This window comes from Aythya ferina (genome assembly GCF_964211825.1).
Source record: "Aythya ferina genome assembly, chromosome: 26".
NCBI lineage: Eukaryota > Metazoa > Chordata > Aves > Anseriformes > Anatidae > Aythya > Aythya ferina.
In genome coordinates this window covers 5,514,289-5,537,822 of record NC_140324.1, presented here as the reverse complement: position 1 = coordinate 5,537,822, position 23,534 = coordinate 5,514,289, and the positions used below count along the sequence as shown (strand labels likewise).

The following is a 23,534-nucleotide window of genomic DNA, read 5'->3' as shown; positions in this document are numbered from 1 at the left end:
TCCCCTCTCCGGGACCGGGAAAGGGCCGGGAAGCGGCTCAGCCCCCCCCTCCCGGTCCTTCCCCGCCGCCCGGCCTCCAGCAGCGAGGCCGCGGCCCGGTGAGGCCTCCCGCCCGTTGCCATGGCGACAACACCCCCCCCCCCTCCACGTCTCTATGGTCGGAGAGCAAGGAAAGAGCGGCGCCCGCACTTCCGGCCTCCAGCCCGTCCCCCCTCCCCGGTGCCGCGCGCACCGCGCATGCGCAGCGCCCTCGGCGGCGGGAGAGGAGGGAAGGGGGCGGGGGCGGCGCATGCGCAGTGCTGCGCCCGCCCTGGCTGAGGCGAGCGGCGCGGGGCCGGTGAGTGGGGGAGGGGCGGGGCCGGGGCCTCCCCCACCGGTACCGGGACCGGGCCCAGCCCCGCGGCCGGGCCGCTACGGGGCGGGGAGGCCCCGGCCTAGGCCTCAAGAGGGCCCCGGGGCCGGTGTGGGCTCGCTCCCCGGTCCCTTTAGGCCGCCCCGGGGTGGGAAGGGGGCGGCGGCCGCGCCGTTAGCGCTGCCTTGGCCTCTCCCGGGACCGGCCGCGGCCTGGTAGGCCCGGGTGGGTGGGGGGGGGCCTCACGCAGCTCCGTTCCCCGCAGGGTGAGAGCCGCGAGGAGGCACCGAGCGCCCCCCGGGATGGCGGAGCAGAAGCGCCTGGCCTACGCCATCGTCCGGTTCCTGCACGAGCAGCTGCGGGGCGGCGGGATGAGCCCCGACGCGCAGGAGAGCCTGGAAGGTCGGTGGGGGGGTGCCCCCTGCCCGGGGCTGGCAGCCGGGGAAATCGGGGGCTCGGTGCCTGCCCCCTGCCCCCTCTGGTCGTTGCCCCCTGCCCCGTCCTGCCCCCGGTATCACGGTTTGCTCCGGGTTTGGAAGGAGTTTTTCTCCGTGGGGAGGTAGCCAGGGCACTGGGGGTGCTGCTTCCTCGTCTCGTCACCACCTTTGAAAGATCAGCTTGAGGAAGGAACGCACCTGGGATCAAAACCCTCCCTGAGCCCTGCTTTGAGACCTAAAAAGTTTAGTCTTAAATGAGGCCCGGTCAGGAGCCTCACAGCATGGTGTAAAATAAGGACTCTGGGGCTGTCAGGAGGCGTCTTGTACTCGCAGAGGGCTTTCCAGTTCTGCTGTAAAATGCTTTTCCCCGCCACAGCCAGAATTTACACAGGCGTTTTTCAGAGGGCCTCCTTCACTGGTAACGAGAGGGCACTGACCCTAAGAGCTCTCCTTAAGGAGCTTATGCTTCAGTCTTTGGCCTTTACGTTCACCCCCAGCACACAGAGCACGAGCACGTCCACAGAAAGTGCTGGGCGCATTCCTGGGCGAGGCAGGGATGGAGACAGGGCAGGACGAGGGTGTTGGCTGGCAGGGGTTTATTCCTGGTGCTCTCAGACCTTAAAGTATGGCCCAAGGGCCCTGCTCCACTGCTGGGTTCCCCTGTCCAGGCTGGGAATGGATTCCTGTCCTGGTAGGGGAAGGAGCTGGGAGGCAGGAGCTGGGGGCAGCTTCAGGAGCGCTAGCGAAGCCCTGGCTCTGTTAACTTCCACCCCAACACCTCCTCTGAAGGTGCTGAGGGGATGGGAGTCGTGGCTGATGCCTTCCAGGAGCTTCCTTCCAGGGTTTTCCTGGTATTTTCAACTGTAAAAAAATCAGGTGCTGTGCAAAAGGGCTAAACAGACAGAACAGGGAGAGCTAATGAGCTGTCTTTTCGTATCCAGTGGCGATCCAGTGCCTGGAGACAGCTTTTGGGGTCTCCCTGGATGACCAAGACCTGGCTGTGTCCCAGACTCTTCCTGAAATATTTGAAGCTGCTGTAGGAAAGGTGAGCAAATCCCCCGAACACACGCTGACGTTCATTCCAGGCAGCCCCAGGGGTGAGCTGTGCCTGATTTCCGCGGTGCGGCTGCCCCCTCGGAGGCGTGTGGGAGGGAAATGTTGTGGGCCTGATGAGTTTGGGGAGGGGGAGGCTGGGTTCTGCTCCGTGGGAGTCCTCCTCTCGGCACAGCGCTCTCCTTTCCCTTGCAAGGAGCCTGAGCACACCAGAACGAACTCGGAGCCCATCACCCCCTCTGAAGATGACGTAGCCGAAGCCGAGAGACTCAAGACTGAAGGTAGAGCCTCCTCTGGAGCCGGGCGTGAGGAGGTGTAAAGGAGGGTGGGGAGGGGAGGAAGGCTTCATTCGCGCTGCCCCACGGGCACGCACGGAGCGGGAAGCAGGCAGAGGGGCTGGAGCCCTTTGTTCCTGCTCGTTCCTCCCCGCGGGTGCAGGTTTGGTGCAATTCAGCTGCCACAGAACCTGGGCAGGGAGCTGGGTCAGCAGCTCCTTCAGCTGGGAGGCTCTGCTGGGCAGAACGTGGCATCTTCCCCGCCGAGGTCCCCGCCTGTTGCCTTTCCTCTGCCCTGTAAAAGAGTGAGAATAGAGAAGTGCAGCAGAGAGATTGCTCTGAGCCGAGTACGTGGGGCTCTGGGGAGGCCTCGTAGGTGGGAGAGCAGCTGGAGATGCTCAGAGGAGCTCGCAGGATCCCTTCTGAGGGGGTGCTACGGGATGCAGACCCCCTGCCTCACACTCACACGCAGTTTGATCAGGAAGGGGCGCAAGCTCCTGGCTTCCCTCGCGTTATTTTCTCAAGTAGAACGGAGATCCAGGCCTGTTGCTTTCCTTTGTCCCCACTTCTACCTTGCTGACGAGCCTTTTCTCCATCCCTTTAGGAAACGAACAAATGAAGGCAGAAAACTTCGAAGCTGCGGTGTCGTTCTATGGGAAAGCGATCGAGCTGAATCCATCCAACGCGGTGTACTTCTGCAACAGGTACTGCTCTGCCTCCAGCCCCGTACCCCTGTGGTTTTGCTCCTTTCTTCTTACCCAGGGCTCTTGCTCGGTCGAAATCCCACGTTCTGCTTGTTCTGTTCCCTGCTCTTGGTGATTTATTTTCTTTCCAAGCTCGGTGACACACTTCGCTGTGCCTCTTGCCAGCTCTGTGCCCTGGCATCTCTAGATAGGATGTGGGTGTGGAAACAAACTCTGTCAGGCATTCAAGGAGATACAAGGATGCCAAGAAATACTGTCTGCTTTCATGCAATTAACTCCTTAAGGAAGACAAAGGGCCCAGGTTTGGGAGGCTGGGTCGATAATAAACAGAAGAGTGAAGCGAGACGAGTTGAAGGCTCGGTCTTGAGAATTTTATACGTGTTGAGAGCTGTGTGTGTGCAAAATGAGCCTGCAGGTGACCTTCCTAATCTTCAGGGGTGTGCTAAGCAGAAGTACGTGCAAGCTGGTGGAAAAACAAGTGAGTTAAAACGCCTTTGAGTCAGGGTTTGATTTAGTTATCTGCTTGAGCAGAGCAGGGAGCCAAGGTTTTAGTTGCCTGCTTATCGTGAGCGCAGGCTCCACGAGTAACCTGTGTGCACGTGTGCTGGTGAGGTGGTGAGTTACTTCCTGGCTCGTTTTAGCTGCCTGAGGGTCATCCAGCGAGGTGCTGGGCGGGTGTCCTGGTGCCAGTAAGAGGTGTAAGACTGGGGCTTGAGGGAGCTGGGTAAGAGGAGAATTAATTTTTGAAATTTTATGTGGAGATTGACAGAAAATGGATGAAATGGTCGTTGTGGCTAAGAAATCGAGGCATAAGGGAAGCTGAGGGCTTGGTGTGAGCTAGCGAGTGGGATATGTCCCTGCCTCCTCTTGGAAAGGCCGCGAGGAGGAGAAATCCTGGATTTGTTTGCAGTAGGAGCAGAGCACAGAGCTGGGTGTTTGGGTAACACCCTGCTCACGTAGACACGGCCTGGATTTATGTCAACTTTACTCTTGACTTTGCCTGTGCCACAGGACAGCACGGAGAGGGAACGGGGGTGACCTTGATCAACGTTTTCGAGCTGCTAAGTCTTTTCTGCACATCTTTCTCCATTCCCTCCAGAGCTGCTGCGTACAGTAAATTAGGAAATTATGCCGGAGCAGTCCGAGACTGTGAACGAGCCATAGGCATCGATCCAAACTACAGCAAGGCGTATGGCAGGATGGGGTAAGTGAGGGAGCTTCTGGTGCCAGAATTCTAATCTCGGAGTGCCCGGTGGCACCGATACCATCAGCGGTGCTCTGCCCTGGAACGCCGTGCACAAACACCTAGGGCTTCACCTCGGCGGGGGGTGGAGGAAGTCTGCGAGTGCTTATCTACCTCTGAAACGTTGTCTTCTGTTTCCACTTCGACAGCTTGGCCCTCTCCAGTTTAAATAAACACACAGAAGCTGTTGTTTACTACAAAAAGGCCCTAGAGCTCGATCCAGACAACGACACATACAAATCAAACCTTAAAATAGCCGAACAGAAAATGAAGGAGACTCCAAGTCCAGTAAGTCCCGAGGCTAACACTTGCTGTATGTGGGTAAGAGGAGAAGATTTCTGCCTTATGCTACTCGAAGTGCTAGCAGGCGCTGTCTGGCAGAGGCTTGATGATCTGGGTTGTGTTTAGAATACAAATCTTGCATGCGGGCAGAAGGGAGATGGTTAATGAGCGCTGCCGTGAACATTTCCACTAAAATCCAGAGAGAGAAACTGCTCTGCTCGAGCACAGTCACCTTGGGCTTGTTTGAGAGAGCTGGGAAATGAGACTGATTAGTAGGAGCATTTGCAAGCAGCATTTTTTGCCTTAAGCACCTTCCTTAATTAAAGCCACTGCTCCTAAAATCCAGATTTTTTTTTTTCTAGTGACCTGTTAGCAATACCAAAAGGACTTTTTAGTTTTTCTCTTTTTTTTTTTTCCCTTCCACAATTTTTTTTTTTGTTTTGTTGGTTTTTGTTTGTTTGTTTTGCTTTGTTTCGTTTTGTTCATATGAAAAGAATCCTGGCGGTTTTCTGGTCACAAAGCCAGCAACCGCCCTGCTGACAGGCTCAGGACCGTGATAATTCCCCGTTTTGAAGGGGCTTTCGGTCTTCTAAAGACTTCTCCAGCCCAAAGGTGACCGAGTGGATGTGTTTAGCTTGGCAGGCCTGATGGGGTCGAGCAGCCCAGCCCTGGCATGCCTCAGCTGGTGAGAGCGGCGCTCGGTAAATCATGCGGTGCCGTTACTGCTGCCACCAGCACGTGTCCCCTGCCTCCCTTAGCGAGCCTCACCCCCAGCCTTTGCCCTTAGCTGTGGTTTAAGGCCCAGGTGCTGATAACGCTGAAGAATTGAAGTAACGTTCGTTTCGCCGTGCTGTTTGTTGCATCAGAGGGCGGGAGGATGTCATCACCTGTGTGTGGTGTCTTTCTTCTTACAGACCGGAGGTCCCGGAGGATTTGATTTAGCTGGCTTGCTGAACAACCCCGGCTTCATGAGCATGGTAAATCTGGACAGGTCGCAGCCAGGCTGCGTCTGGGCCGTGCAGTTCTCTGTTCAGGGTGAAATGTCTCAGGACAGGGCTCGGGGAGTTCCTGTGTCTCGGTAGCAGATTTGTTTTCGTTCCGTTTCTTCGCTTGGGTGTCGCTGCGAGGAGGCCGTGCTTGTGTCTTTCACTGGAGTCAAACAAAGAGCCAGTGACTTATTCACTGGCTTCGTGTGCTGGCTGTGGGAAGGGTGCCTGTTCTGCATTACCAGCCTTGTCGTGTGTGTGGTGCTGTGCTTCTCTTGGCTATTTTTGTCCTATTGATCTGTTTCCAAGTATTTCTGTCTTCACTTTGTTCCTAGTTGAATGGCACAACATCTGCATATTTACCCAGGCATTTCTGACTAAATAGGGTGTCCTTTTTTTTTCCCCCTCTTTAAATAGGCATCTAACCTAATGAACAACCCACAAGTACAACAGCTGTAAGTTTGATCCCGTCTTCTGTTTCCTCTGAGTCACTCTTTGAAGCTCGGGTGGGAGGGAGCGGGTACCAGAAGCGTGGAGGGCAGCCTCGGGGCAGCCTGATCTCCCCAGCCAACACGTGTTTTGAGAGCTCTGGCCTCGCTGAAGAGGAGCCTCAAAGGGATGAAAGATAGATCGTGGAATTGCCTTTGGGAAACTGGAGTCAGTTTGGCTCGGCTCAGTATTTATGTGGTGTGGGGACAGGATTTCACATCTCCATCTCGTTTGGGAGGAGAATATCTCCATCCTTTGTGCTACAGAGCCATCAGGATCAATTCACAATGTTTGTCAGGTGCTTACACAATACAAATCCTTAAAATTCATGAGGTTCATGCCTCACTTGGCCGAGCTTTCAGAGCACAGGCAGGCAGCGAGTTAGAGACCTGAGGAGCTTGTTCTTTGGCTGCTGTTAGGGACCGCCTGGTTGAAGGGCTGTGTCTGCTGCCATTTCCATTCGGTTCTGCTCCTTCCACTGCTGTTGCCAGCTGAGGTTCAGAGCAAGCAGATTTCCCTGGGTGTTGTAATCAGACAGCACAGGGCTTGCACAAAGAGGGGGGATATCTGGGGATACATTAGCTGACACGGTTAGAAATGTTTCTGTGTATTGTTTGGGTCAATGCTGCGGTTGCTCTGCTGCAGTTAATGAATAAAAAGTTGTGGCAGGAGATTCCCTCACAGATAGCTCCATCATCAGTGTGGGAAGGCGTTCCTGTTAGGTTGACGTTCCCTTCCTCGCGTAAAACAACCGATTTCTGTGTTTTGTTTCGTTTTCTGAGCGTTGCCCCTTGTTTCCGCAGCATGTCTGGGATGATTTCTGGTGGCCACAACCCCATGGGAGGAGCAGCGGGCACCAGCCCCTCCACGAATGATCTCGCCAGCCTCATACAAGCGTGAGTAGGGAGCCGGGTCCTTCCCAGGAAATTAATAACCTGATTTTTGGGGTTTTCTGACCAAAACGAAAGCTTCAGTTAACAGCTGGGGAGCGTTTAAACGCTGGGTGAAGCCCTGCCTCTTGGTAACACGAGCTGCTTGTTGGAGCCGAGCTCTGACAGGCGGCTGGGACGCGTTCCCTCGCAGCAGGCCGTGTCGGCGTGTGACAGCACCGCCACAAGCGCTGCTTCTTCTCCTGCAGGGGCCAGCAGTTCGCGCAGCAGATGCAGCAGCAGAACCCCGAGCTAATAGAGCAGCTACGGAGCCAGATCAGGAGTCGAACTCCAAGTGCCAGCAACGAAGATCAGCAGGAATGAGCAGCCAGGTGAGGCGGTGAGGTTGCAGCCGGGAGCGCCGCTGCACCCTGGCCGGCTTAGCAGGGAGGATTTCAATATTTTGCTGCAAAATCTCGTGCCTAAATTAGCAGTTTGGTGGCTCTCTCTGTATAGACTGGGGTCTCTGCATCAGTAAGAGCTGGTGCCGTGCCTCAGAGGCACAGGGCTTAGCTCTGAGGATTGATAAGAGCTCCCCTCATGCATCGTGTGACTGACAAATGGGTTTTGGTACCTAGCGTTCACGGTCGTTAAAGGGGCGCGTTATTTTTCCTAAAAATTGAATTTGCCCATGTCTTGTCTCCCTGTCTCTGCAGCGCAGTCCGTGGGAACTTTGTTCTTTGCTTTAAAAACTGGAAGCCATGTGCGTGTTGCCATTTCTTGAGTCGGAAGTGTCCAAGAGGGGGAAAAAAAAAAAAGAAAAAAAGAAAAAAACACAAAATACTTTATATGACCTGCATGTTAAAGACAGATTCACGCTTTCTTTCCCTAGTCTTCGTCCCTGCTCCTCCCCCTCAGCCTTTCCATTAGTTTTTTCTTCTGGAAGACCCAGCCAGCTGAACACAAACCAGCATCAACAGCCTTTCTAAAGAGACTCGGAGAATTACCTACACTGATACATTTCTATGTTCTTTGCTACATGGGAATTTTTTAACCCGTTTTTGAAGAACGACGCGCTCTTCACTACAGGATGTCTTCACTCTCCTGCCCACGTGCCACTTCAAAGAAGTGTTCCAGGCCCTCCCCGTCCTGCTCCCCGTCACCTTCGCGCCAGTCCCGAGCTGGCGGCGTCCGAACGCTCCGGAGACCTCTGGATCTCGGGGTCTCCAGGAGCAGGGTTTTTCTGTTGATGACATTCGCTGCGTTCCTCGGTCGGGTCCGTAGCAGCATCGCCAGGGTTGCTCAGAGGTGGGCTTCGGCCGTCGCCTCTCCACGGTTCGTGTAAATGTGTCGGGGGGGGGGGGGGGGGGTTGGGACTGCTTAGGGCGAGCGTTTCCAGACACGCTTCTGGGGGCTCCTCCCCAGGCCTGGCAAAACTTGTCTAGTGTTTAGTAATTATGGCTATGTCGTCGGAATGATCCAATCTGTGAACTAGTCGGGTGGACAGTCAGAAAGATGAGGTATAATGTTCTCGGTGTTTCAAGAGGTTTCTCTTCTGCTTTTTAATTTGTCTTTTCTGCATGTCAGTAATCAACCTGGTCGACTGTGCTGGTGGTAGGAATAGAGGGCGCGTGAGTAGAGAGCAGAAGGAAGAAGAAAAACGCTCCTGGGACAGCACGGTGCTGAGCGGCTGCTGGTTCCACGCGGGGGGCCTGGCAAAGAGAGGTTCTGCCCCAAAAATCACGGGGGGGGGACGAGGGGAAACGCTCTGGAGGCTGACGGGAGCGACCCGCAGCCTTCCACCCTGGGGAATTCCCCTGTGTCACTCCCAGGGCACACGGGAGGCTCTGGGAAGTTCCCCCAGAAGTCGCTAGTTGAGGCTGGGGGGGTTTTGCATCGACCTCAGAATGGTTTTAGGGTTCCTCACTCGATCCTGGGGGGGGGGAAGGCGCGCTCCTGGCCTCAGGAAGCGTCCGGCTGGGAGGAGGGCGTGAGGTGGAAAACGCCCCTTGGGGGAGAGCCACTTGGTGGAGTGGGGGAGCAGGTGTAGCTGACGATTAATATCAAGAAAAGAATGATTTGTAAATGCTCCATAACTCCGTGGTTAATGTAACGTGTGAAGAATAAAAGATTTGGACACTCGCCTCCTGCTCCCTCTTGCCCCCCGTGCCTGAAGCCAGACCTGGGGCCGGGCTCGTTCCAGGGCTGCCGCCTGCGGAGGTTTGTGTGGGGTCAGAGCTTCCTCACTGTCCTGAGGGCTGCGAGGCACTGCCGGGGTGAGTTTTTTCCACCTTTGCCATTTTTTTTGGCTCCTTTTCTGCTGAAAACCCGGTGCCGTGCTTCATGCACCTGTATTTCGGCACGGCACACGCGGTGTTTATGAACTGCGTCTTTCCCCCTCTGCCCTTTATGTGCCAACCCATTGTTGGGATCAAGCAAAAGGAGAAGTTCTAGGGCTGTAGGACGGGGTGGAAAGAAAAAAAATGTGAATCATCCAAAATAATGAAACTTGGATGATTTTTTTCCCTTATTTTTTGCATCTCCTCAGGGCTGCTCACCCTCGCTCCTTAGGCTGCTCACCCTGTTGTCCTTGTAGCTCTTCCCTCACCTCTCTTCATGTTTTTTCTACACCTCCGTGTAAAAAAGCTGCTATTAGCATCCCAAAAAACTGATTTTTTTAAAAATTTTTTAGCCCATTTCCCCTCACCCTGCAGCCCCTTGCGCCCTGTGTTTAGCACCGGGATTTAATGAACGGATTTCCGCGGTTCTTTAACCAAACCCAGCCCGAGCCCTGCTGGAAGCCGAGGCCCCCACGGTGCCGGTCCCGGTCCCGGTCCCGGTCCCGGTTCGGGCCCGGCCCCGTCAGCACCGGCGGCCCCGGACAGCGCTGCGGGCCCGGCGCTACCCCGGAACCTTCGGTCTCCGTCCCCGTTTCCAGCCGGGCTCCGTTCCGCGCCGCACCCGGGGCTCTGGCAGCGTGCCCGTCTCAGGGCGTGGGCGGGCTGACGGGCAGCCCCCGCGACCAATCAACAGCCGCGCTGCCCCCTCGCAGCCAATAGGAGGGCGGAGGGCGCGAGTGGGGGCGGGCGCTGTGCGGGGGCCGCTTGGACGGGGCGCGAGCGGGAGCCGGAGCGTGAGTGGGGGGGCAACGGGGAGCGGGGGGGGGGGGGGGGGGGGCGGTTGCCGGGGTAACGGCGGGGGGCGGGGCTGCTGGGGGCAGGGGGGGAACTGGGGGGGGAACTGGGGGAACTGGTGAGGTCTGGGGGGGAACTGGGGAGGGAACTGGGGGAACTGGTGAGGTCAGGGGTGGGGAACTGGGGGAACTGGGGCGGTTGGGGGGGGTAACTGGGGGCCCGGGGTCCGTTACTGGGGTAACTGGGGCAGACGGGAAGGGAACTGGGATAACTGGGGTGGTTGGGGGGGGAACTGGGACGGCCGGGGGGGGGGTAACTGGGATAACTGGGGCGGTTGGGGGGGGTAACTGGGGGCCCGAGGTCCGTCACTGGGGTAACTGGGGCAGACGGGAAGGGAACTGGGGTAACTGGGACGGTAGAGGGGGTAACTGGGGACCAGGGGCTGTTACTGGGGGAACTGGTGCAGTCGAGGAGGGGGAACTGGGACAAATGGGACGGTCAGGAGGGGTTAACTGGGGCAACTGGGGCTGGTGGGTGGGTCAGTGGTGTAACTGGGGTGGTCAGGGGTGAGTCACTGGGGTAACTGGGGCAGTCAGGGGGGTAACTGGGGGCCAGGGGGTGTTCCTGGGGTAACTGGGACTGTCAGGGGTGTGTCACTGGGGTAACTGGGGGCTGCTCCTGGGGGGGGCAGGGTTTGGGGTCTGCACGGGGTTGGGGCCGCTCCTTTGGGGCATCTCAGCAGCCCGTGCTGCGTCCTGGGACAAGTCCCCTCCCCAAACCCCCCCCTCAGTGTCCCCTGCGTGCTCTCAGCAGGCTGGGGGGGCTCGGGGGGGGCTTCTGGGGGGGATCCAGGGGCACCCCGCTGGGATTTTAAGCCTCAAACCCAAGGAAATCTTTGCTTTCTGCCCCAGACTCCTGCTTCACGTAGCACTTGAGCGTTTCGGGGTGGGGCGGCGAGCCCAGTGGCGCTGAATTCTTTTTTTTTTTTTTTTTTTTTTTTTTTTTACAGAATTTTCAGGCTGCCGAGGTCGTCCGGGCGTTCGAGGCACCGCCTGCTGCACGTCGAGGCATCGGGAAGGAGCGCGAGGTATTCCTGGTGCAGCTTGTGGCTTAAGCTGCTTTCCTCCGCAGGGCGCGGGGCACCTGAGGAGCTCCAGGCTCTGCTGGGGGCTTCTCTGGGCTAGGAAAAAAAAAAGAAAAAGAAAAAGAAAAAGAAAAAAGCTAAGGGTTTGCTGAGCTTCCTCCAGGGGAGGTGAGAATTGTGGAAAAAGGATTTTTTTTGCCTCCAGTGATGTTTCCAGGCGTCCCTGTCCTGGGAGCTGGGTGCGTACCTCACGTACCGGCCGCGTGCGGTGCCTCAGCACCCAGCAAACGAATTCCCTTCTGCTCCGGGACCTCACGAGGGGTTGTTTTGGAGGGATTTCGTTTGAGAGGGCCTAACGCCACGCCGTCAGCTGCGAGGTGACCTCCTGGTGGTTCTGTGTGCTTCAGGAGGGCAGCGCGGCTCGTGAGCTGGGTCAGTGTCATGCCAAAGCCTCGGAGGGACCCCGCTCATTGGCAGCAGTGATGGCCACAGCCGTGGGCTGCCTGCTGTGGGAGCTCTGTTGGTGTGAGCCACGATTTTAGGCTCAGGGCTCACTCAGACCCCACTTGTCTGCCTGGTTCAACGGGAGCAAGTCGAGCAGCATCACCCGAGCTGGGTTTTGTGCTGAACGTCGCTTTCCGTGGCCTCCGAGCTGAGATCCGAGCCTGCCGCAGCCAGACAGGCTGCTGTGACCTCTCTGCTCGCCCCTGCTTGAGCAGAAAACTCAGAAAGACGCCTTCAGCTCCTCAAACTCCCTCACCAAGCGTGGGGTCACTCAGTCCCAACGCCCCTCACCATGAGATCCCCGTTTGTGCAGGTCGCTGCGCAGAGCCGCTGATAGCGATCAACGCTGCCAGCCCTCGAGGGAGGCTTCGGCCTCAGGAATGTTTTGTACCCAAGTTAATTAGCTGCTCCAGTGGCCAGGTATCCAATTATTCCCCTGGCCCACCGCCGGGACGAGCGTCAGCGTGGCTGCAGACGAGGCCTGGTGGTTCGTTAGCCCTGGCACCTCGTCAGCCCTCGGGGCCGCCCGGCACCCTCTGCGAGGTGACCCCACGCGTTGATTCAGCCCTGGTGCTGGCTCTGCGGCTGCTCACCCTTGCATCAGCAGAGGGACCCGCTCACGTCTTTAAAAATAGATTTAATTTCGTTATTTTTTTTTTAAATGGCTCTAGGAAAATGAGTTTAACTGCTGCTGCACCTAACCTGGAGGGAAAAATGTTTCTGATCGAGCCACTTGTCATGACCCAGGCAGCTCAGACCTTGCGTTTTTCTCACCATCTGCCTCTTTTGTCACACACTGTGGGTTTGAAACCCTCGCAGTGGATTTCTCCTCAGGTTTTCCCTTTAGAGAGCTGCACATCGACCGGTAACCAAAATTCCTCTGGCTCCTGGTAGGGAGCAAACAGCCACCTGCAGAGGCAGCGACCCGCCCCGGCAGGATGGTGATGGTAGCTCAGGACCAAATCTGCTCTTCTCGTTTGAAGGGAGGCCTTTAATTTCATTTCTCAGTGAAATGGAGAGCCACCAGCTCAAGCCCACGTTCATTTCTCGTGGTTAACATCAAAGCCTCCATCCTTTGGCTGGGCTCAGGTGGATTTTAAGGCAAGATGGAGCAGTTTGTGCCTGGCGCTGTGTAGGTGTTTCTAAAGAGAGCGAGGCTGTGCCAGTTTTGTGGCAGTACGATTCCAACCAGCTTTTCAAGTCACTGTTTGCTGCAGTTCAATTCTCTCCCCTGCCTGTTCCTTAGCCCCGCGGTGTCAGAGCTTTGTGCCTCCTCCCCTCTCCACCCACCGCCTCTGGGCTGTGAGGGGGGAGAGTTAAGGTCCAGAGGCTGGCACGGGGTTTGGGATGCGAGCTGCTCCTCTCCCCAACAAACACTGACACGGGGCAACCTCTCCTTTCCCTCCTGCCCGCAGCTCTGCTCCAGGAGCACCTCTGCCTCGCCCTTTGCCTGCTGCAGCCCCCCGCCGCCCGCCCAGGCAGCGCCATGAAGATCATGGTGGCCAAAGTGCTGTGCCTGCTGGGCATCTGCGTCCTCATGCTGGCCGGCTCCCTCCTCCCCGTCAAGATCATCGAGGCAGATTACGAGAAGGCTCATCGCTCCAGGAAGGTCATCGCCCTCTGCAATTCCTTCGGAGGAGGGGTCTTCCTGGCCACCTGCTTCAACGCCCTGCTGCCGGCCGTCAGAGGCAAGGTAACTGCTGACAGCCCCCGGGGAGCTGCGGGGAGCCCGTGCTGCTCTGTGCGAGGCTGCCAGAACCCTGCCCCTGGGGAAGAGGAGGGGTAGGGGCCATCCCCAGCCAGAGGGACCCATTAAGCCCCCTCAGAAACCTCTGGTGTTTCAGGTCACACAGGAGCACAGCCCCTGCCTTCCATTTAGCTCCCACGGAGTCTACTTGGAAAGTTTTTGTGATGCAGAAGGAGGCTGAGCATCACCTGGGGGGGCTGGGCTCAAACTCCTGCCCTCGAGCCAGTGTTTGAAACACCCAGAGAGCCCCTGACCTCCTGCTGGAAGGCAAAGAGCTCCCCAGGTCCTTGCACTGAGGCCTGGATGCAGGCTATTGAGGCATCACAGATGAGTTTCGTGTCATTGTGGGCGCACAGCAGGAATATTTCATTGCTATGAAGCCCAGATTTCCCCCTTCTCATCTGCTGCTGGACACTTCCTTCCCAGAAGGGGCTTTGTAGGAAACTGGGAGAGCTTCCCGACGGCTCCCTGGGTGCCTGTAGGGAGCCAAAGGTTCGATTCACTGCGGGCTGTGTGCTTTGTCCTAGCTCGACAAAGTTCTTAAGCAGGGGAACGTGACCACGGACTACCCGGTGGCTGAGACCATCATGATGGTTGGCTTCTTCATCACGGTCTTCGTGGAGCAGCTCGTCTTGACCTTCCAGAAGGAAAAACCTTCCTTCATAGACCTGGAGACCTTCAACGCCGGCTCGGATGTGGGCAGCGACTCGGAATACGAGAGCCCCTTCATCGCCTCGTCCCGCGGGCGCGGCCGGCACGGCCACGGCCTGAGCCCCCAGGAGCTGTCCCGCTCCAGCCCCTTGCGGCTGCTGGGCCTGGCCTTTGCCTTGTGCACCCACTCCATCTTCGAGGGCCTGGCCCTGGGCTTGCAGGAGGAAGGAGGCAAAGTCCTGAGCTTGTTCCTGGGCGTCGCCATCCACGAGACGCTGGTGGCCGTGGCGCTGGGCATCAGCATGGCCAAAGCCTCGCTGCCCATGAAGGACGCGGCGAAAATGGCCGTGACGGTGAGCCTGATGATCCCCCTGGGCATCAGCATCGGGATGGGGATCGAGAGCACCCAGAGCGCCGCCAGCAACGTGGCCTCGCTGCTGCTGCAAGGGGTGGCGGGGGGAACTTTCCTCTTCATCACCTTCTTTGAGATCCTGGCCAAGGAGCTGGAGGACAAGCACGACCGCCTGCTGAAGGTCCTGTTCCTGGCGCTGGGCTACGCCGCGCTGGCCGGGCTGGTCTTCTTCAAGTGGTGAGGTCGGGAGCGGTGGGGGAGCCAACCTCACCTCCTGCCCCTCGCGGCCGGCCCCGAGAGGAGCCTGCTGGCAGCCCAGGGGGGACGCTGAAGCTTGGCAGCCACGCCAAACACCCCAATCCAGGAGGTGTTTCGGCACCGACCCGAAGGAGGAGAGTTTTCTCCTCTGTGCTTGGAGGGAGAGGAAAAAAACAAACCACGAGGAGTGCCCCAGCGTAGGCGTCACGAGGCGCTGCCCCTGCCCCTCGGGTCTGCGGGTGCAGAGAGGACTGGGAACAGGCAGCACGGGGCTGGTTTTGGGGCTGCCCCCAGAGCTCTCAGCACGTTGTTTCCTGTTGACCTGCACAGCCACCCCCTCCCTCCCTTCCTCCCTCCCCTCGCACAAACTCGGGCCGAGCCTCGGCTTCCTTCCCACCCAGGCTCTGAGGAGGTGAGAAACCGGTACCGAAACGAAGGCAGAGGCAGGTGGGACCGCGGCTCGCACAGCTGCGCTAAGCTGCTTCTGCTAGCTTAGATTTTGAGCAAAACCTGGTTGTAATAGCTGCCAAAAATAACATCCCTGCTGGGGCTGCTCGGGAGCACTGTTGCCACAGCTCCCGCTGAGCCCAGCTTCCATTTTAACCCACAAACGGCTCCGGGAGCTTTCCCTTCTCAGAGTGATTAACGGCAGGAACGAGGCCAGGCCCTGCCCCATCCCCTGCTCCGTTCTCCTCGTCTCATCCCTGCGCCGTGCGTCCCCTGAAGAAAACCTGCAGCCGCGTTAACGCATCCTCGGAGAGATCCTCACGCCCCTACCTGAAGCCTGGGATCCATTAGCGTGTGAGAAACGGGCAGCAGCAACCCCCAGCGTTAATATTTCAGGGCAAGCAGCTCACATTTAAATCACCTGCAGAGAACTGAGCGGCTGCGGGGCTGCTCCCCGGCCTCAGCCCCGGCTTCCAGCGGGCTCCTGCGCCTGGGTGAGGTCGTGGGGGGCGTCCTGCTGCTGCTTTCAAAGGAGGAGAGGAGAAATCTCTTCCCCCGGGGGCTTTGTGAGCCGCGGGGCTGATTAAAGCAGCCTCCACCTGACTGCGTGTGTCCGCGGGGAGCTCTCGTTGTGCCCGCATCCCGCGGCGATCCCTCGTGTTCGCCCTCCTGGACCATGAGCTCGGATCAGAGGCTGGCAGCAGGAGCGAGCCCCCTCTGCTCCCCCCCAGCCTTGCTGCTTTGGCAGGAGATGCATTTTAACAAGACGTGGCCGTCGCTCCTGCCACAGCTCCCCCCAGGCACAGCAGAGCTCGCGGAGGCGCTGACGGAGCCGTGGCACCGTGGAGGCTCCGTGGAGGCACCGCGGCCCCTGCCACGACCCAGGAGGAGTGGGGAGGCTGCGACCCAGCCCCCCCGGAGCAGCATTTGGAAGCTGATGGGGATCGGCACCTTAATTGCTGCAGCGAACCCGAGTCAATTCATCTTGCTTTGAAAAACCTGGAGCGGGGAGGGAGAGGGAGAGGGTTATTTTGGGCCTGCGATGACACAAATTAGCAGGGCCTGACGAGAATGGAATTTGCTTGGACGTGGTGAACCTGGGGGTGTTATTTCACCTCCCCCAGCAGCCCGGGGGTGGGGGGGACGTGCGGGACCTGCTGCTTTCTGCTGCTCATCCCGGGCAGGTGGGATGCTGGCTCCTGTTTTTCTGCCTCCATCTCCCGTGTCATTTTGTGTTTTTTTTTGTTTTTTTTTGTTTTTTTTTTTTCAGCTATTTGCTCTCTTTGAAGGATTCTTCCCCCAGCTGGGGGGGCTGGAGGGGTCTCTCAGAGCATCGCCACCACCCCCCATGGCCGGCGGGGTGGCTGTGGGCAGTGTGTGTGTGTGGGGGGGGGTTGTGCTGGATCCCCGTTTTTCCACCTTTTTTTGTCCCGATGGGGTGTGGGAGCAGCCTGGTGGGGGGCCACACGGCTGGGGGTGTCCCTGACAGTCGGCTCCTGCCTGTGGAGGAGGAAAAAGCCCGAAGTGCTCCCAATAAACACCCTGCCCCCCAATAAACACCCTGCCCCTCCCCACCTTGCTGCCTCCTCTTTATTTCCAGCCCCGCGCCTCGCCACCACCTCGGGGTGCCCGGATCAGACCCGGCTGCCCCTTCCCCATCCCGGGGATGTTTCCGAGCTCCTGGGGGGGAGCAGGGAAGGGTAACAGCCCCCCCATTCAGCCCCCATCCCTTTTCAGCCCCGCGCGTGCGCGGCCGCCCCGCAGCAGCCAGCAGAGCCCCCGTTGCGTCAGGCGTCGCGGGGAGCTGGGGAGTGAATGAACGGAGGAGGAGCCGCAGCTAAAATGATCAAGGAAACTCATTCATTTCCTCTAACGAGTAGTACCCAGCAACCTCATAACGCTGCGGGGCGGCTCGTCGGGGACGGGGGGCTGCGGCTGGCGGCCCCCCGGGACGAGGCCGGTGTCCCCCCTGCGGGGGCTCGTGGCCTTTTGGGGGGGGGTTTCACGGTGGGGTGCGTGTCGCTGGGTGCCGTGGTGGGGGCCACGCTGCTCCTCCGGCAGCTATTAATAGCAGCTGCGGATTTTAATTGCTGCTGCTCGTCAGGGAGGGGGAGTCACGAGGCCTGGCTGTGCCACCCGGCAGCCCCCGGCCCCACGAGGGGCCTGCAGCCCCCGGGGGCTTTGAGAGCCCCCTGTGCATGCCTGGGTGTCCCCCTGTCCCCGTCCAGGTGTCCCTGTCTGTGTGTCCGTGTCCATCCCCGTGTCCCTCTGTCCCCATCCCTGTCCGTGTGTCCCCAGCTGTGTCCCATCCCTGTCCCTCTGTCCCCATCCCTGTCCATCTGTCCCCACCCCTGTCCGTGCGTCCCAGCCCTGTCGGTGCGTCCTCATCCCTCTCTGTCCGTCTGTCCCTATCCCTGTCCGTCTGTCCCTGTCCCCATCCATGTCCGTGTGTCCCATCCCTGTCCGCACGTCCCCATCCCCAGCTGTCCGTGTGTCCCCATCCTTATCCATCTGTCCCCATCCCTGTCCGTGTGTCCCCGTCCATCCGTCCCCATCCCTATCCATGCGTCCCCATCCCCAGCAGTCCCCCTGCCCCCATCCCTGTCCCCCCATCCCAATCCTTGTCCCTGCCCCGCTCCCAGTCCCCCTCCCTGTCCCCATCCCGGTTCCCCCGTCCCGATCCCGGTCCCGCTCGGTTCGGGGCTGAGCCCGGGGGGTCCGGCGGGGCGGGCGCGGCGGGCGGGGCCGGCGGCGGGGCGGGATCGGCTCTGCGGCGGCCGCACCGCACCGCACCGAGCCGTGCTGAACCGAGCCGAGCCGTGCTGAGCCCAACCGAGCCCAACCGAGCCGTGCACAGCCCCCCCCCGGCCCCACCGCACCGCTCCCGGTCCCTCCGGACCCGACCGGGCCGTCCCGGGCCGATCCGAGCCGATCCGAGCCGAACCGGGCGAACCGGAGCCGCCGCACCGGGACCGCACCGGGCCGGGCCGGGCCATGCGCTGAGGCCGCCGCGCAGCCCGCAGCCAAGGGCGGATCCCGGGCAGGACTCGGTGAGGCCGCGGCACCGCAATGCGCCCCGCGGGGGGACCGGGAAAGGGCCGGGGGGCGGCGTGGGGGGGGATGGCCCCGGCAAGGGCAGGGCACGGCCGGGAGCGGGGAGGGGACCCGGAGCCGTCCCCGTCCCTGTCCCCGTCCTCCAGCCCCATCCTGCCCCTCCAGCATCCTCCTGCTGCTGCTGCTCCTCCATCCCCGTCCCTCTCCCCTCCATCCTCATCCCTCTCCCCTCCATCCCTATTCCTCTCCTCCCTCCCCATCCCTCTCTCCCTCCCCTTTCCCCCTCCCCTCCCTCCCCATCCCTCTCCCCTCCATCCCCGTCCCTCTCCTCCCCCCCCATCCCCAGCCCCCCACCCTCTGTTTGTCTCCCCCGGCGCTTTGGGGGGGGGGAGGCGCTGAGCTGGAGGACGCGTGGGGGGGTGCAGGGGGTGCAGAGCCCCGGCAGGATCAGGCCCCATCCCCAGGAGCTGGGGTGTTGTGTTCACAGGGCGAGGGGCTGACGGGGGCCAGGCGATGCCACGGGGCCCGGGAGCACCCCTGGGTGCTGCAGAGGCCCCATCCCGCCCCCCCCCCGGTACCCCACACCATGGCAGTGGGGCTGGGGGCATCTTTGGCCGTGCCGTGGGCAGGTGGGACCGGCAGGACCGAGCTCTGGTGTCCCCAGGCACCGGCTGAGCCACGGCCTCTGCTCCGTGTCCGCGTGCCCACGACGCCTCCGGGCCCGTGGGGGCATTTTCCTGCCCCGTGCTGCGGGACCCAAAGCAGAACGGGCTCCTCGGTGCCCAGGCCACGGCGATGGGCTCCTGCCCCGGCCACGTGCGTGCCCGGGTGCCTGGGAACATGCTGGGGCCTGCGGGGTCCCCTGAATGCACACAGGGCTGAGGGAGCTGGGGCACCCCATGGGAGCGGGACAGACCTGACCCCAAACCCAGCCATCCAAACCCAAACCTGGTGCCCTGCTCAGGAGCCCATTCCCATCCCAAAAGCCAGCCTTTGGGATGGCTCCTTTGGGAACGCAGCCCCACGGCAGCATTAACCTCTCCAAACCATCACGCTCTGCCGGGGGAGCCAAGATGCTCCTGCACGCACGGGGACACCCCGTGGGGACCTGGCAGGCCATGAACCCACAGCCGTGTGTCACCCGTGGCCGCGTGTCACCGTCCCCCGGTGTCACCGCCGCCCCGGTGCCTGCGGCCCCGCTCCGTCCCCGGGCTGGGAGCGGTGGCACGGGGCAGCGCAGCAGGCGCCGAGCTCTGTGCGTGAAATGGCACCTCCTTACGCAGCAGATCCAGCGCCGTGGCACAGCCGGAGGGGCTGCGGGCACCGCTGGCTCCTCGCCGGGTCGGGGGCTGCCCCACGGCACCGCTCCCGCTGCCAGGGGTGCCCGCCGTGACCCCCCCCCCTCTCCTCTCCATCAGTCTCAGCCGCAGTTGCTGCGCCGGTGGCCACGGCTCGGCCATATGGCCGCGGCACGGGGGGGCTGGTAAAAATAGCCAGAGCTGCTGCACCCCGGGCGGGCCAGCGCCATCCTGCCCTGCTGCCCAGCAAGGGCGTCCCAAGGGCAGGGGGAGTTTCGGCACCGGGGGGGCCCAGGACCCCCCCTCGCTGTATCCAGGATGAGAGCACCGTCAGAGCAGGGGGCTGGCGAGGGTTTTGGGGGTGTCCCTGTTGCCCCCCCCCAGGCTGGTGCTGGGGGTTTCCGTCCCGAAGCCCCCGCTGGCACCGTGACGAGCGCCTCTGCCCTCTCCTTGCAGCGGCGGCAGCTTCTCCGGGGCACGATGCCGGAGCAGAGCAACGACTACCGGGTGGTGGTGTTCGGCGCCGGCGGCGTGGGCAAGAGCTCGCTGGTGCTGCGCTTCGTCAAGGGGACGTTCCGGGACACCTACATCCCCACCATCGAGGACACCTACCGCCAGGTGATCAGCTGCGACAAGAGCGTCTGCACCCTGCAGATCACCGACACCACGGGCAGCCACCAGTTCCCGGCCATGCAGCGCCTCTCCATCTCCAAGGGCCATGCCTTCATCCTGGTCTTCTCCGTCACCAGCAAGCAGTCCCTGGAGGAGCTGAAGCCCATCTACCAGCAGATCGTGCAGATCAAGGGCAGCGTGGAGAGCATCCCCATCATGCTGGTGGGCAACAAGTGCGACGAGACCCAGCGGGAGGTGGAGAGCAGAGAGGGGGAGGCCGTGGCCAAGGAGTGGAAGTGCGCCTTCATGGAGACCTCGGCCAAGATGAACTACAACGTCAAGGAGCTCTTCCAGGAGCTGCTCAACCTGGAGAAGAGGAGGAACGTCAGCCTCACCATCGACGGCAAGCGCTCCAGCAAGCAGAAGAGGACAGACAAAATCAAGGGGAAGTGCAGCGTCATGTAGAGCCCCGGACTGGCCCGCGCGCCCCCCTCCCGGTCTCCCCTCCCTTCCCTCCCCCACGGCCGGACAGCGGCGTCGCAGCGGGGCCGTCCCCTCGCCCTCCCCGTGGCCGTGGCCGTGTTGGGGGGGGGCTGTGGCAGGTCGGCGGCCCCAGGGGTGGGGGGCGATGGCGGGGCTGGGCCGTGGACCCGTGGGGACATGGATGGGGACACGAGGCCGGGCACGCATCCACGCACCGCAGCACAACCGGACACTGGGACACGGGGACGGGGACGGCGCGCGGGGACCCCACCGGGAGCAGAGCCCGGGGCCACGGAGAGGGTCCCGGCCCCCCCCAGCCTCCCTCGGGCCCCGTGCATGGGAAGGACGGCGCCAGGCAGGGGTGGCGGTGTCACCCCCCGGGTGACAGTCACACCGCCCCCGGGCTCTCCCCGTGCCTCTTGCTGTGCTCTTCCCCGGGCAGGAGCCCCCCCGGCTGCGCCCCGCTGCCCGCAGAGCCCCCAGCCCCATTCCCATCCCCAGGCCCCCCCCCAGCAGCCCGGAGCCGCCAGCCCAAGCACAAAGCATCGGGTCCGACCGAGGTCCTGACCCAGCACAATCCTGGCGAGCTCGGACACAGACCCCCCCCCAGCACCCCCACTGGCCGTGAATGCGGTCGGGGTCCCCCCTGCTCCCGCAGAGCCCCCCCCAAATCCCCAGCACCCCCCATCCGCTGTCCCCCTCACCCTATAGCCCCCCAGCTTGTTCCCCCCCCAGCCGGAGCGGGGCCCCCGTGCCGCCAGCAGCCCCCCCCCATCCTTTTGGGGTTCTCCCCTCGCTCCGGCCCCGCTCCCCCTGCCCCGGGGCCGCGCAGCCCCCACGCCGCGGGGGTGCCAAGAGCAGGGTGCCCCCCCCCCCCCCCCTCGTGCTGCACCCCCTCCCCGCTCCCCCGGCGTTTTAGGAGGCGAGCCGAGCGACCAGGGGACAAGGTGCCGCGACGATGTAGCCTTTATTCTAGAAATAGTCTTCCTTCAATAAAGAGATGAGAAATGCTCCTGCCTCCCCGCCGAGCGGCCGGACCCGGGGGGGGGGGGGCTCAGGGCCATTTTGGGGGGGAAATAGGGGAGATTAGGGTGTGATGTGTGATGTGTGTGTGTGTGCGCGTGCACGAGCGCTCGCCGTGCGCACCCGCGTGCCCGCGCACGGGGGCCGCCGGTGGGTGCCCCCCCCCCCCCCGTTGCCAGCGCGGGCTGGCGGCCCCGTGGGGAGAGGAGGGGAGGGGAGGGGGTGGGAGCACGGGGCCTGCGTCATCATCATCATCATCATCATCATCATCATCATCGTCGTCGTCGTCGTGCCAGTTGCCATGGCAACCATCCGCTCCCCCGGCGCTGCGGCCGCGTGGGCACGTGGGTGCGGGTGGGGGGCCGGGGGGAGCGGGGCCGCGCGGGACGCAAGGGTCTCGGCAAGGGCACGGCTCTACGGGGGTGGCACGGCCCTGCGGGGATGGCATGGCCCCATGGGGATGTCGTGACCCCATAGGGATGGCACGGCCCCATAGGGATGTCACGGCTCCATGGGGTTGTCGTGGCCCCATAGGGATGGCACAGCCCCGTGGGGATGGCACGGCCCCATAGACGTGGCACGGCCCCATGGGGATGTCACGGCTCCATGGGGACAGGCACAGCTCTGCCAGGATGCTCACAGGTTCATGGGGTCAATCAGCACCCTGGGGACAGGCACGGCACCCAGGGGGTGTCACAGCACCCATGGGTGTCACAGCTCCCTGCCACCAGCCATGGGAACCGCTCCCATCCCCGTGTCCCCAGCAGGTGAGCGGGACGGGCACGTGAGGACACCCGGGGCTGGTCCCCACCCGTTGGGACCCCCGGGGTGGCAGAGACCCGGACCCAGCTGGAAGGCTCACAGATATTTATGGGGGGGGTCAAAAAAATCCCCAAACACACCCGGCACCCGCAGCTGCTCTGCGGCGTTTTCAGCCTGGGGACAAAATCGGGAAGTCCTCCCCCTGCCCCCGTTCCCGTGCCTCTCATCCCCGTGCCAGCCTCTCCCCCCCCCCCCGGTTCCGTTTCCATCCCCAAAAGGAAGCAGAAAGAGGGGCCCGGACCAGCCCCCCCCCCCCCCATTCTGGCTCAATTCTTCCTCTTCTGACACCAAAACCCCGTGCGGGGATGGAAACGGGCTCGGGGAGCAGGGGCACGGCACCGTGCGCCCCCCTCCCTGCCCATGGCCTTGCGCCAGCTCTCAGCACCCCCAGGGCAAAACAACGGGGACAAAAGGCGATTTGGGGACAAACCGGGCAGAATTGGGGGTGCCGCAGTCCCTTGACCCCCGATCCACGAGCAGCCAAAAATAAATTCGGTTCTGAGCCCCACAAAGAGCTGCGGGGCCGGGGGTCACAGCGGGGCCCCATGCGCCCCCCCCCCCCCCCGGTGTGGGGCTGGAGCCATATGGGCGCAAACGGGATTAGGGGAATCAGCCTTCTGCCCGCTAACGGGATTACGGCTCCGCAACCCCAACCCCGGGCTGGGAACGCCCAGTGGCCGCACCACTGCTTCTGTGGTCAGGATGGGTGCATACTGGTGTAACTGGTGCATACTGGTGCATACTGGTGCACCCCAAGGACGCGACCCCCATCCCCGTGCGCCCCCGGGGGCCCCAAAGCCCTGATTCAGGGCACCGGGGGGGGGTCACCGGGGGGGTCATTGGGGCTTCCTGCGCCCCGTGACTGCCGCCTGCGGCTGATTCACCCGCTGGGATTTTCCCCGTGTCCCCCCCCCGCTGTAAAACCCTGGGGGGGGTTGGATGGGGGCTGGGGGTGGCTGCTGGGGGGCCGCGGGACCCCTCCTGAGTCGGGGTGAGGGTGGGGGCCCGGCTGCCCTGCGGTGCTGGGGGGGGGGGCACTGGGTGGCTGGGGGGGGGACACAGGGATTTGGGGGGCGGCACTGGGATTTGGGGACGTGGCACTGGGGTTTTATGGGGGACACTGGGATTTTGGGGGGGCAGCGTAGGGGTTTCGGGGGTCAGGACTAGGATTTGGGGGGGCAGCAATGGGATCTGGGGGGGGCACTGGGATTTGGGGGGCAGAAGCAGGATTTTGGGGGGCAGCAATGGGGTCTTGGGGGGAGGGCACTGGGATTTTGGGGGGGCACTGGGATTTTGGGGGGAGCATCACTAGGATCGGGGGGGCGGAGTTGGGATCTGGGGGGGTCAGGACTGGGATTTTGGGGGGACAGAACTG

At 61.7% G+C, this 23,534-nt stretch overlaps 3 protein-coding genes across 6 annotated transcripts; all 3 read left to right on the top strand.

Annotated features, from left to right (window-relative positions):
- The first annotated feature begins 208 nt into the window (after window positions 1–208).
- SGTA (small glutamine rich tetratricopeptide repeat co-chaperone alpha) lies at window positions 209–8,832 on the top strand. Of its 2 annotated transcripts, none has more exons than XM_084499005.1 (12): window positions 209–337; window positions 618–754; window positions 1,731–1,834; window positions 2,039–2,123; window positions 2,722–2,821; window positions 3,921–4,025; window positions 4,214–4,352; window positions 5,261–5,323; window positions 5,750–5,787; window positions 6,625–6,717; window positions 6,960–7,082; window positions 7,583–8,832. In XM_084499005.1, the coding sequence occupies exons 2-11, from the start codon at window positions 655–657 to the stop codon at window positions 7,072–7,074; spliced, it is 942 nt and encodes a 313-aa protein (XP_084355131.1). In that variant the 5' UTR covers window positions 209–337; window positions 618–654; the 3' UTR covers window positions 7,075–7,082; window positions 7,583–8,832. The 2 variants fall into 2 exon arrangements, with proteins under 2 accessions (XP_084355131.1, XP_084355130.1); XM_084499004.1 differs by having other exon boundaries at window positions 211–337; window positions 7,407–8,832.
- On the top strand, window positions 8,830–15,963 carry SLC39A3 (solute carrier family 39 member 3). Of its 3 annotated transcripts, XM_084499008.1 has the most exons (6): window positions 8,830–8,966; window positions 9,383–9,823; window positions 10,834–10,911; window positions 12,828–13,105; window positions 13,687–14,163; window positions 14,299–15,963. In XM_084499008.1, exons 4-6 carry the CDS (start codon window positions 12,899–12,901, stop codon window positions 14,401–14,403), a joined length of 789 nt encoding a protein of 262 aa, XP_084355134.1. In that variant the 5' UTR covers window positions 8,830–8,966; window positions 9,383–9,823; window positions 10,834–10,911; window positions 12,828–12,898; the 3' UTR covers window positions 14,404–15,963. The 3 variants fall into 3 exon arrangements, with proteins under 3 accessions (XP_084355134.1, XP_084355132.1, XP_084355133.1); XM_084499006.1 differs by having other exon boundaries at window positions 13,687–15,963; XM_084499007.1 differs by lacking the exons at window positions 8,830–8,966; window positions 9,383–9,823; window positions 10,834–10,911 and adding an exon at window positions 11,080–12,544 and having other exon boundaries at window positions 13,687–15,963.
- Window positions 15,964–17,640: 1,677 nt separating this feature from the next.
- DIRAS1 (DIRAS family GTPase 1) lies at window positions 17,641–21,081 on the top strand. The gene is made up of 2 exons (XM_084498338.1): window positions 17,641–17,917; window positions 19,676–21,081. Exon 2 carries the CDS (start codon window positions 19,700–19,702, stop codon window positions 20,294–20,296), a length of 597 nt encoding a protein of 198 aa, XP_084354464.1. The 5' UTR covers window positions 17,641–17,917; window positions 19,676–19,699; the 3' UTR covers window positions 20,297–21,081.
- The last annotated feature ends 2,453 nt before the right edge of the window (window positions 21,082–23,534 follow it).

Excerpts from the sequence above, each read along its gene's own strand:
- SGTA (XM_084499005.1), top strand. The coding sequence starts at position 655 with ATGGCGGAGCAGAAGCGCCTGGCCTACGCCATCGTCCGGTTCCTGCAC. Across the intron at positions 2,124-2,721 it reads CGAGAGACTCAAGACTGAAG|GAAACGAACAAATGAAGGCA; the intron begins GTAGAGCCTCCT and ends CCATCCCTTTAG. Across the intron at positions 4,353-5,260 it reads TGAAGGAGACTCCAAGTCCA|ACCGGAGGTCCCGGAGGATT; the intron begins GTAAGTCCCGAG and ends TTCTTCTTACAG.
- SLC39A3 (XM_084499006.1), top strand. The coding sequence starts at position 12,899 with ATGAAGATCATGGTGGCCAAAGTGCTGTGCCTGCTGGGCATCTGCGTC. Across the intron at positions 13,106-13,686 it reads TGCCGGCCGTCAGAGGCAAG|CTCGACAAAGTTCTTAAGCA; the intron begins GTAACTGCTGAC and ends GCTTTGTCCTAG.
- DIRAS1 (XM_084498338.1), top strand. The coding sequence starts at position 19,700 with ATGCCGGAGCAGAGCAACGACTACCGGGTGGTGGTGTTCGGCGCCGGC.